At 38.7% G+C, this 12,500-nt stretch overlaps 2 protein-coding genes and 1 long non-coding RNA gene across 3 annotated transcripts in view; all 3 read right to left on the reverse strand.

Moving 5' to 3' along the window:
- LOC138030617 (uncharacterized) overlaps nucleotides 1–12,500 on the reverse strand; it is a 124,253-nt gene that overhangs the window by 22,526 nt on the left and 89,227 nt on the right. The window lies entirely within an intron of this gene.
- Nucleotides 1,799–3,035, reverse strand: LOC138029464 (E3 ubiquitin-protein ligase DZIP3-like). Its single transcript, XM_068877191.1, has 2 exons — nucleotides 2,388–3,035; nucleotides 1,799–1,875 (listed from the first exon to the last, which is right to left on the reverse strand). Exons 1-2 carry the CDS (start codon nucleotides 3,022–3,024, stop codon nucleotides 1,799–1,801), a joined length of 714 nt encoding a protein of 237 aa, XP_068733292.1. The 5' UTR covers nucleotides 3,025–3,035.
- Nucleotides 9,861–12,500, reverse strand: part of LOC138030042 (uncharacterized) — a 3,271-nt gene continuing 631 nt past the window's right edge. The window contains exon 3 of the long non-coding RNA XR_011128023.1: nucleotides 9,861–9,913. This is a non-coding gene — a long non-coding RNA (uncharacterized lncRNA). The remainder of the gene's footprint in view (nucleotides 9,914–12,500) is intronic.

Here is a 12,500-nt window from a genome sequence, read left to right on the forward strand (position 1 = left end):
TGCAACTAAGCTACTCGAGTTTTTAGGGTGGTTTTTAGGTCAGCAGGAAATTCATAAAGCCACCATGATGTTTAGATGTCTGCACGGGCCAGCTCCAAAGTATCTGTATTCAAAGTTTACGTGGCGTGACTCTGCTTATGACGTCAGGGCTCAAGGACTCTGAAAATAAGCTCAATGTTCCATTATCGCACACTTATTATTACCGAAACAGCTTTTGCTACAATGGCGCCACATTATGGAACAGTCTACCATGCGATATACGGAACACAGAGTCTCTGGGGGTATTTAAACGTAACTCAATGACATTCTTTAAGTCTAACGCACGGCATTCACGGAAAACAGCTTTTAGTGTTATATTATACAGTTTGAATTATATATATTTTAGCTTATGTGATATGTATTTTTATGGGCTGATGAATTGATCGTGTTTAAATAAAGATTATCTTATCTTCTCTTACCTTCCATCTCACTAAATTTGTCCTTCAAATGTTTTGACAATTCTTTAGGAATAAAAGAGACACTCATTAAGCGAACTTTGAAAACAATTTTTGCAAGAAAAAAAAGAAAAGCTGTCCTTGCTGCATTCCATAACATTCAATGAATCAATAAAAAGTATGAGCTTACCATGCGTCCCTTTTAGTGTATCTTTGTTGCTGCCTTCATTTGTTTCAAGCCTCTTTAATTAAGATGTCTTAATTAATCAAATCAAATCAATCAATTCCTTAATCAATCAGCGGTGACAATAGACTGTCTTTAAGATGTTACACTTTTTATCTCAAACATTTCGTGTTCTTTTTGTGGCAATGGACAAAAATCAAATGGACTATCAATAATTGTGGGAGAGATAACCGTAATTATGTACCAAAAAAGTAGGTTTTTAGGAATCTATACATCCAGAGGACCATAGGAGCAAAGGATGTCAGTAAGACATTAAAATATAATAATATTCATAATAATAATTACAACTCAGTCTGCCATTCGGCGAGACAAATCGCAATAAAGGACATTTTAAGAAAATTAATTTAATTGCCCCCAAAGAAAGATATCATTAGCCACTAGTAGGCAGCATTTCCGTTTGAGTTTAATACTTACCAGCCTACCTTCCCCCCCTCCCAGTTTATTTTTTGTGTCCCTCTTGCATGTGATGAGCATTCCTCAGAAAAAAAAATTAAGAAGACTCAAACCAGTTTCAATACTTTCAGGAAAGTGCACCTTTGTGAGGATAGACTGTACAACACAGTATCACCATTTGAAGCTGAACAAAATGTGATAGATATTGTGTTGTAATAGGTTGGTCTTACAGTGCGACGCGCCTTACAGTGGCCACCTAACAAAGTTTTTTACAAATTGTCCGCCAATCAGAATGTATGAATTTGATTTGACAAACACGCCACCTCAAATGTGAGAGTTTGTTGGGTGGCTACGGTAAGGCGCGTTGCACTGTAAATACTTGTACCTTAAAAGCTAATGCCGTGAACCCTATTTTTATTGCCGTAAAGTAACAGGCAGGGGAAATTGGAACACGTCGCGAAGGCAAAAAATTTCTCTGGAGTGTATTTAGAGCCACCTTAGAAATTGGAAAATTTAAAATCTCTTTATTTGAATTTAAGTTCTTTACATCTCAATTGTTATTCATCTTAATTTAGGTTTTTAAATTCTGAACACTGCTATTCAATCCACTCTATTTCGTAATCACCACGCCATGTAAAATCATAAGTCAGGTTTAGATACACTAGTGAGATTTCTAGTTCTTCAGCCATTTTCATAGACCACAATGTATGGTTCTTTTTCTATTCAATTAAATCAACACACCTTGTACTTCTCCAATCATGTCCTTCGTGCTGTCTTCATCTGACTTCCACTGCTTTAGCATTTCTGGATTCAAACAAAAAGCAAGATAAATGAGTCAATAATCAGATAGAAATTGGGTTTTTACTGGTTTGGTTTACATTAATAATGACCCCTTCCCTCCTAAGAGTGACGCTAAAAGCGCCGTATTTCACTCTTTCTGATAGAAGGCCACTAAAACAATACTTAATGGGTTTTGGCTATCTACCCACACTGCAGCTGTGGCCTGTGTCAAGGAATTATTATTGTATGTGCACCTATACTAACCGCCTATTGGTGTGACTAAATTAGTAAGTCAGTGTGATGCTTCTCAAACTGGACTTCAGGTGCAACCCTCTTGTATCAACAGCAGTATGCACAAACAGAAAACGAGCTCATTGGCATAGTCTATGTGTGTGAGATCAGTACATCTTTGAAAGAAGCAATGCATTGTCCAGTCCAACCATAAACCACTGGAAATCACGCTTAAAAAAAGCCATCCATAAACATTAACGGGAAGTCAATTAGATATCTAGTTCATTTTTTAAGGTCAGGCATACCTTCCAAATTTTCAAGCTTTTCCTTTGTGTTCTCATCATCTATCTTCCACTCTTTCAGCAACTTTTGATAGTGCTCCTCGACAACAGGATCCATGCACTCAGTCTTCAAGCGGCTAATCGCACTGGAATAAGATAATCCAGATCCAAGGGAACGTAGGGCATAACTTATGTCCTGCCATAACATATTGAATGTTACATCATCAACAGAAGCTTGGCTTGCATGAGCATAAACTTGGTTTCTGTAATACTTGATCCTCGCTATGTTTGCCTCAAGACTGTTATCACCAGGGGGAGGAAGTTTGTCCCAGCTTCCAGTACTGGCGGGAGGAGTGAGACAGCATATATTTCTCAGCAGTACCATCAAAAGTGTAATGTCAAAGCTGGCTGATGACACAGATGAAGGATGAGTTGGGTACAGCTTTCCCCATTGTGTGGGATTCAAAACTTTCTTTTTCAGAAACTGCAATGTAGGATGAGCTAATGACAAAATCTTGGGAAGAGTAGCTGGGGGGTGTATTGTATCAAAGGTGTCTCTCAAGGCCTGGGTTCCCACATCCACTAGAAGCCGGCACAGACGGGCATAGTTGGTAGTCTCCTTTGACGACGCAAATGGAGCTGGAGCTGGAACAGATGCCATATCCCAAACTGTTGACTACATAAACATACAAAACATGAGTGTGGTTAATTGTATTTACTCTGCAAATGTCAAATAAAATACATGCCAATTGGAGACGCTTCAGGTGTGAATGCGTTGCGCAGAGGACTGCTTGCTCAATTTATGAATTCAATGGATGGCTTCCAGTGTTGGGTGTCCTTTTAAGCACACTTAAGAAATTCTAGCATAAAATTTCGGGGCAGGGAGGGGGGGGAGGGGGGGGTTGCATTTATACATCTGCGAAATGTAAAGCATCCAAAAGAAGTTCAATGTGTTCTGACGAATCGCTTTCTTGACGCAACAAACACATTCCATACCTTCGTTAGCGTTCACTGCGCTTTAACTTTGCATTTTTCGGGGTACAAATATATAATCTGTACCCACGGTGATCAAGAAGATTGCACAGGATCTGTTACCGAGACAAAAGGAATTAATCGTAAAGTTTGTCTCATAGCAATGTTTGAGTATCGACTGTTTAAAAGAGTAACTTACAGTTAGTAGCCTTCAAAGGACACAATTAACGAATCTGCGCTGCTTTTGGTGCTAAAACAGTGAACAATGCTTTTTGACTCTTACATAATACCATACGGATAGAATACATGCCCTATTGAGTTGAAACAGACTTTGAAAGTCATCTTCCCAAACTATAAGTCCCTTCGTGATTAATTCCGTTACACCCACGATGAACTTGTCAACTTATGGTCAGGCAAAAGTCACAAGATCAATAAATTTATTTTGAAAACATGAAGTTGTAATTTCTTTCCCGGGCGTGGCGCGTTATGAGATGGATAACATGCTCCAGCTAAATAGCAGTCAAGCAGTTAATTAAGCAACTAAAATCTGGTCAGTATTCTGTGGTATTAATGTTTAGGAGTGAACCTAGATGTTGTTAACCCTTAAGGCCCGAGGGGCTCCCCACTGACGAGTAAAAATCGGAAAATAATAAGTTTGAAAATGCTAAAAGGGACCTTAAACTTGGGAATTGATAACTGAAGTGATAAATAAGCAAACGAGCAAGCCTTCATTGCCTTCATCCTTTAGATGTGAAGGGAAGTCAATCACCGATCTGAAGGCGATTGCTGACAGATTTTGTAATTATTTCGCTGATATTGGCCCAAGCATTGCAAGTGCTAAACAAGCAGTTAATTCTACTTTTCGTTCATTCCTCATCTGCCACCCCCGTAAGGCTCAGTTTGTTATCAACGGTCGAAAAATTCTGATGTGGAATTGTGATCTTGGGAACATTTTATCCAGGAATATTAGACTCAAATTGGCGGTTCCTGAGAATTTAGTCTCCGCCTTTGGGATTTTATTATAACCGTTGACAACCCAGAAATTGAAAAATGGCTCAAATCGCGTCGAAAGTGGAAAATGGCCACACTGGAAGAAAGCTACCCACAATGGCAACAAGGTTAGGCTTTTTAATTGAGATTTTTTCCATATAGTTATCTTGTTAAGCTCTTTATCGGGATTCCCATACAAATCCTTTTATTTTTGTTAGCCATGCTCACATTGATTCTGCGGCGCCTGTGAGATTTTCATCCTGGTCAAACGGGCTGAAAAAGAAACGCGAGAAGACAGATCGACTGCATTTTCGCATCTCAGTAAATTTTCCCAAGGAAATTTGCGTTTTGCGCCTGGGTTGAAATTGAGCATGTAATCGCAGCGAAATTTCAGCCCGGTGGGCGGAGCGAAATTTTTGCCCGGGCTGAAACTCTAAAATAAACGAACGTAACCAAATTTCTGAGTGTCTATCTTGATGAGCATCTTCCTTGGAAGCATCACGTAAGTTTTGTAGAAAAGCACATTGCAAAATCCGTTGGTATTATATTTAGATCTCGATTCTACCTTTCTTCAAGAACCAAGCTAGCCTTATGCTACTCACTAATTTATCCTTAAGTTTAAGTTTGAGTTTAAGTTTAATGAAGCTTCTTACCAACGTACAAAAGAATATATATATATATATATATATATATATATATATATATATATATATATATATATATATATATATACAAAAGTACAATAGGTATAGGAAAGCAATAGGGGGAAACTGAATTCCCATGTAAAAACTGCCCTCCAAAAATAAAAGATAAAACAATTAAGACTAGTATATCTAATATATAATTATACATTGTGTTCGAAAACTAAAAGAACTATTTTTTTACAAGTAAAAAAGTAGTAAAGTTTTAAACTAGTTCAAGCTAGACGCTGTAGAAGTATGTAGATGACCTAACAATAGTTGAGACCATTCAGATGTATTCCTTCAGCATGCTGCCAAGAATAGCAAATAAAATCGGCACTTTCTCAGCGGCCCTAAATATAAAGATATGCTTATTGATTTCCTCAGGTACAAGCCCTTTCCAACAACTCCAATATTCATCAATGGCTTCCCCATAGAGCAGGTTTCTACCCATAAGATACTATGGGTGTACATTGCGTCTGACTTGTCGTGGGGCTACCATTGTGTTGATATATTGTCAAACGTTCGCGCAAGCCTCTATATGCGTTAACGGTCCTGGTTAAATCAGATCTATCACGTCAAGAGGTATTGCAAGTGTACTGTAGCCTAGTACGCTCTGTCTTGGAATATGCATCGCCTGTTTGGGCTGGTTTGCCGGATTACCTAAGTGATCTAATTGAATCCGTTCAAAAGGAAGCTTGAGCATTATTCTGCCAAACATAAGTTATGATCAAGCGCTTGTTCTTTCTGGCCTACAGACACTGTTAGAGCGCCGAGATCAAGCTTGCGAACGCCTTGTTCAGGCATTATCTGCATCATCGTCTCCATGCATTGCTCGTCTGCTCCCTGAACGTACAAGCGTCAGCCATGGATATGGTCTCCGCTCGGGTACAGCTAGGCAGTGCGTCAACAACAACAGGCTTCTGCGCACTGATAGGTTTATTACATGTAAGTACGGGTAACTGTTATTTTTGTCCTTGTACGTTTTGTATATATAATCTCGTGCTATTATGCATTTTCTACTTACTGATCCCTCTTGTAATTTATCAAATGCTACCAAAGAGTGAATAAACATATTATTATCAAGCACACATAACGGAGTTTGGTAAAGAGTTCCAGTCATTAACGTAACGGGTTGAAAGGAACGGGTTGTCCTTGCTGCTTTAGGCCTAATTTTAAAGTCATGGTTGGGCCAGTCAGATCCACATATGTGGTATAGTCGATATCAGAATAGCCATGAATGATCTTGTAAAGCTGAAGCAAGCAGTGGTATTTCCTTCTAAGCTCCAGTGATGACCAGTTTAGTTCAGTGGGCCTTTCAGAGTAAGGTTTATCAGATCCACATATCAATCGAGTAGCACAACGCTGGATGGATTCAATACTGTGTACGTGTTTAACCAAATAAGGGTTCCACACTGGACAGACATATTCCAGAATAGGACGAAGTAAAGCATTAAAAGCCGTTTTAATTGCCACAGGATCTTTGGGCCCAAATGTTCTCCTTATTAGACCCAACACTCTATTTGCATTACCAACAGTGTAATTGATATGAGCGTCCCACCTTAAAGAAGATTCAATCCAAATGCTCAGGTGCTTATGTTTATCTACAGGCGACAGATTATTCTCATTTATTACATAATGATGAACTAAAGGACGTTTAGACTTGGTAACATGTAGGGCCTTCCACAAGTCACACAGGGAGGCAACAGACAAAAAGTCCTGAAAGTCACCCTGAAACTCAACACAATCATCTACAGATGCGATGTTGCGATAAAGTACACTGTCATGAGCAAAAAGCTCTGTGCTACAATTTACACTTAGGGGGAAGTCATTTATATACATCAGGAAAAGAAGTGGCCCTAATATACTCCCTTGAGAGACGCCAGAGGACACCTCCATCCATTCTGATGAATGGCCTCCAATAATGACTCTTTCTGTACGGTCTGACAGATAATCTTGAAACCAGGAAAACAAATGACCCCGAATGCCATAACACTGCAACTTATAAAGCACGTGACGATGGGGTGAGAAACCTTGTCGAAGGCTTTCGCAACGTCCAGAAAGATCACGTCGACTGAGTCACCTTTCTCAAGAAAACTGTACCATGAATGTAACAGCTGAAGGAGTTGAGTAACACATGAACGAGCTTCTCTAAAACCATGCTGGCTCTACTGTATTTTACATTTCAAATTGCTAATGTACTCAAATTTTAAACGTATTTAAAACAGTGAAAAGGAAACAACACATTAAACTGATGATGGCATGAGTCATGCCGAAACACGGCTTTAAAAAGTTGTATCGTGAGCTTGATATTTCTGTTAATACTATTATCATTATTATTGTTATTGTTATTATTATTATTATTATTATTATTATTGATTGTCCTTGAATACTATTAATCGAGTGGCAAAAAAACATTCATTCATTCATTCAAGTGGCCACTCGACGATAAAGGGTTAAAGGTAAACGTAGATTAAAGAGAAAAATGCCTTCTAACTTTGGTAAATAATGTTCATGCTGGATCATCGCAGTGAGATGGAAATCGATTAAATTTTTAAAAGAAAATGAGCCACACTAAGTTATTACTGAATTCGACTAAGATGCAAGGGGAGAATTTGAAAAACACTTGAGAATGGTTTCTGTAAGCTAAAATAGCCGTTTTGAAGAATTTGGCCTTTGTTTCGTTTGTCATCAGTAAACAGGTCTCCTTTGCTTTCCAGATTTTTAATAACAAGCCATGACACTAGGCGTTACTAAACACAGAAACGGAACGAAATATACCAGAATAAACCGGAATATGCCGGAATGAGGCGGAATAAGACCGGAGTGAGATGAAATGAACAAGAATGGTACTGGAATACTACGGAGCGCGCCGGAATGACACCGGAATGACATTCAAATAAACCGGAATATGGCGGAATGAACCTGAAAATGCCAAAATTTGGTGTTTTAGTTAGCGCCGACCGATTTTCGGTTGATTTCCCATTTCTATAAGCTTTTGTTGCGTCACGTGATTCCCTAAGAGAATTGCACATATCCGTCAGTAAATGAATAATTATTTGTCGTGGAAGTAATATATTTTTTGGTGAACAAATACAGTAGCAAGAGAAATAGAATGTTATCAAATGAAACCATGTTGTCTCGCAGTGATGAGCGCAAATTTCTATTGCGTCGAGAAGCCTGAAAGATTATCAGGACTTCAACGGGAACGGTTTTTTTCCCGCGGTTTTTTTCCCGCGGAACAAGAAGTGAGACCACTTCGCAAATTGTGAGAACATATTGTGACTCGTTCCAAGCCTTGTTGCTTCTCCTTTAATTTAAACTGTTTTCTTCTGGCAGTCTATTTATAGAGATTCTGCATACTCATTCACTGACAGTATAGAATGATGAAAAATTACGTTTCGTTCATTTCTCATTCCGGTCCATGCTAATCAGCTCATTCTGGTGTTCCTCTGGTTTATTCTGCATTATTCTGGTGTCATTCCGCCTCGTTCCGTTATATTCCGGTACCATTCTTGTTCACTCCGTTTCATTCCGGTGTCATTCCGCTTTATTCCATTCATTTCGCCTTGTTCCGACACATTCCGGTATCTTCCATCCCGTTCCATTTCATTCTTGTGTTTAGTAACGCCCGCTAATTATCGAGTCATCGAAAGTTGCTAAGAAGACAGGAAGATGTATTTTGGAAAAACAAAAATTGAATTCATATGACGTTCTTGGAGCACATTCAGGGTGCTTTAGATTGGGAAATCCGGATTTAGATCTTAAAATCCGGATCTTCGGATTTTCAATCGCACAAAAAATCCGAAAACGGATTTCGCGACGGATTTTGTTAATTGAAACCCTTACCCGACATGGGTTTTCCAATTACTGAATCTGCGACAAAATCTGTTTTCAGATTTTGAGTTTGATTGGAAATCCGAAGATCCAGATTTTAAGATCTAAATCGGAATTTCCCAATCGAAAGCACCCTTCTGTACCTTGGTCAAAAGCAAATTCTTAATCCTACATGGGCCAAAACTTATCAAGCAACGAAAAAAGATTGGAAATACACATCACAAATCAATTGGGAAGCCATTAACGGACAATGTTAAACCGAACGAAACTAACCAGCTTGGTTTGGTTGTTTCCCAAGGAGTAATGAAACTTCTCAGGCCAGTTAAATTGTTTGTATTAATCAACAAAAGCGACATACTCTAATCATTATCTTCATTCATCTGGCCTTGGCAATCGGCAATCTTAGAGCTGTCTACTCACAAGAGCGTTTTCGAGGAGTGCCCACTGTATAGTTACCCTCAAAAAGCACGATCCTTGCTGCTGGATTGGACAGCTTCATCAATGTATTTTATAAAGTATGCGCATTTTAACAATGTGAAAATAATGTATCCAACACATCCACCGTCTGGGTGTTCTTTTTTTTATCAGTTGCTGTAAAGAGACGGTGAATCGGCGGAGAACCTACAGTTACACTTGAAGATACCATCTTTCAAAGAAATCGATGGGGAAAGGGACGGCAATGACTGGGATATCCCTGCATCATCATTAAAATCACAGAGAATATTAGACCTCAAATATCCCTTTACTTGTAACGGCACAGTGAAGGCAGACGCATCATATTTGGGTTAAGCACTCGAATTATGCAGATAAGACGAAGCACTTAGCAATTGCGGAATACTGTGATGACTGATCTACTGGCTTGCAAGGTCGGCTTCCCTTAGAAATCTCAGTGACAACACGAACATATGAATAGTGGGGCTCTTTTTTTATTTCTATTTACATTGATGAGAAAAGAAGCATCGAAACGAAGTGAGATATGTGCCGGTGGATCACATTCTTAACTTCACAAATTCCGTACCTTGTTTCGCGTGCACCTTTCTCAACAAACTTTTTCAAGCATAGGACCTGTTCCTGAGACAAAAAGGAATGCAACATAAATTTTAACTCAATAGTCATTAGAATGTTTGCAAATGGACTGTTTGAAAGAATCAGTTAAATGGAACGAGAATCCTGCAAAGGACAAAAAACGTTTTCGGCTCTTCTTTGGCGCTACAACAGTAAACGATGCTTTGTGCCTCTTACATAACACCATATGGATAGAATACATGCCTTTATAAGCAGGCTTGAAACCTAAACCTTTCCCAAACTAAAGTCACTTCAATGGTTACCTACTCTGTTACACCCACAATGAACCTTTTACAACTCATGGTCTGGGAAAAGTCACGAGATCAATTAGGACAACAGGAAGTAATAATTTTCTTTCCCAGGCGTGACGCTTTATGAGATGCATAACATGCCACAGCTAAACAGCAGTCGAACATTTAAAAAAGCTGAAATCTGGTCAATGCTCTGTGGTATTAAAGGCAAACGTAGATTAAAGAGAAAAATGCTTTATAACTGAGGCAAATAATATTCGCGTGAGAAGCGTGGTATCACACGAAAGCCGATGAAATGGCCAGAATGAAAAAATAAAAAAGTAGTTATTTAAAAGGGAACCCTTTTCAGTCCGCGTCAGTCAAGGAAAATTCTTCAAAACGTTTTCATATAGATCAATATCATCACCTTGCAGCATCTTAATTATCAGAGTTCCCAGACCTTTTTGTAGTTGTGCACTGAAAAGTCCACGACACACTATGTCACCGGGTTGTAAGAGTGTAAGAGTGTGCGTGATACCGACAGGCCCGCAGCGCGTGCACAAATCACGAAAATAAACAGGTCTTTCAACAAAATTATCCCCAAAATCGGCAAGAATTGGTGACGCTGATGAATAATAAGGCAGATGCTATTTCCAAAACGATGGAATTACCTGGTGATAAATAACCTCGTCTAGGAGAATAAATGTTTGACCTGCAGAAACAATAGTCAACCTCGATCAAGAGTTGCGCTATTTTGACCTTTGTGTTGAATTCGCACATTTCTTGTCAAACTTTAAGATACTTGAAAGAGAAAAAAACACTAACTAACAAAAACAAAAACCCTGTGTTTGCCATCATTTTGACACAAACGTATCTTTTGTTTCGCGAGTAAACACGCAATGTAACTTGATCACCGCGACCGCTTAATGCGTTGTCACTTTCGATTTTGGGATTTACTTGCGCACCTAAAAGTACAATAGAAAAATTGAACGTAGCAAAAATCTCCCAAAATGTTTTCGCTCATGGTAACTTTTTACATTCGCAGTTCAAAATTTATGTTGTTTTCATGTCGCAAATTTTGTTGTTGGTGGCAAAATATTTTATTCTCGATCAACCGTCCTGTAAACATCATTCTGCTCTTCCTAAAAACTGTGTATCAACATTTCTTTACTTTTGTATCGATATTTGTTTTGTATAAAGCAGGCTAACAAAATCTGAACCCTGCTCAGATCGCATTTTTGAGCGTTAAAATAAAATTTTTGGTCCTATGTTTCTGGCATAAAGTCGTATATTTGTGAGGTATCCCATTCGATTCAGATACTAACTCCGCTGGACAGGGGTTAACTTCAGTGAACTCTTGTATTGGAAAGATGTCAGAGGCTCAAAGTGCACGCTTAAACTTGTGGTGGAAAAGAAGTTGTAAGGGAACTTGAAAATGATCAACATGTCAGCCTCGAAGCCAATGTTTCTCGATTCCCTTTCATTTTCTTCAATCGTTCTGGGTTTAGTATGTTGCTAGTAACCACATATCTTCTCAGGGAGCTATTTACCTAAGACATCTACCATGGCACTATAATGGTATGCGGTACCGAAAGGATATCTTGCACTATTAGAGCTACATATTAGGCAAAGACGACGTGAATCTCCTGAAAGAAAAAACGCAGCTCAGTTGACAATATGGAATAAAGCGCTGTTATTGTACTACCACATGTACGCAGCGCGTTCCTATTTTTTTCATAACATGTGAGTATTTTGAAGCTATAATAAATATCGCAAGGAAGATGTTCAAATCAAATGCCTTCTTTAAGCGGTTTGAACATTGAAAACTGAATCACGTTCAGTGAAGAGCTATTGCTTCGTTCCAATGTCAAAATCAGGGTTTACCTCGGTGTAAGAACCTGTGAACTTTTTCTTTGTTTTGTAGCTATTGTTAGGGTTAGGAAAGATTTATTTAGGAAAAAAAAAACAACAACTGAGCTAAATCAGCATGAAACTGAGTTCTTTTTTGAAACACATCTAAAACAATCACTAATTAAAAGCAAACTCTAATTTCAACTCGACCACGCAAAAACATTCACGCGTGACGAACAGTAGTTTGCCATACTGTCGAGCAATGTCGGATCGAGCGATGAAGCCAACCTGCTTTGTTTGATTGTTTTGCAAGAGTTCAATAAGACCTCTGAGTTAACTCGTTGTTTGTACTTATGAACAGAACCGTGCACTTTGTTGATTCTTTCAATCAATCTGGTGCATTTTGTCAAAGCCGCTTCATTCCGGTCAAACACGTTTACGTAAACGACGGGAGAGATCGAATGATTGCGAGCCGACTTCACTATGAAGGCTTGAAACAGTCTAGAACAAAA

This window comes from Montipora capricornis, chromosome 13 (assembly GCF_036669925.1).
Source record: "Montipora capricornis isolate CH-2021 chromosome 13, ASM3666992v2, whole genome shotgun sequence".
Lineage (NCBI taxonomy): Eukaryota > Metazoa > Cnidaria > Anthozoa > Scleractinia > Acroporidae > Montipora > Montipora capricornis.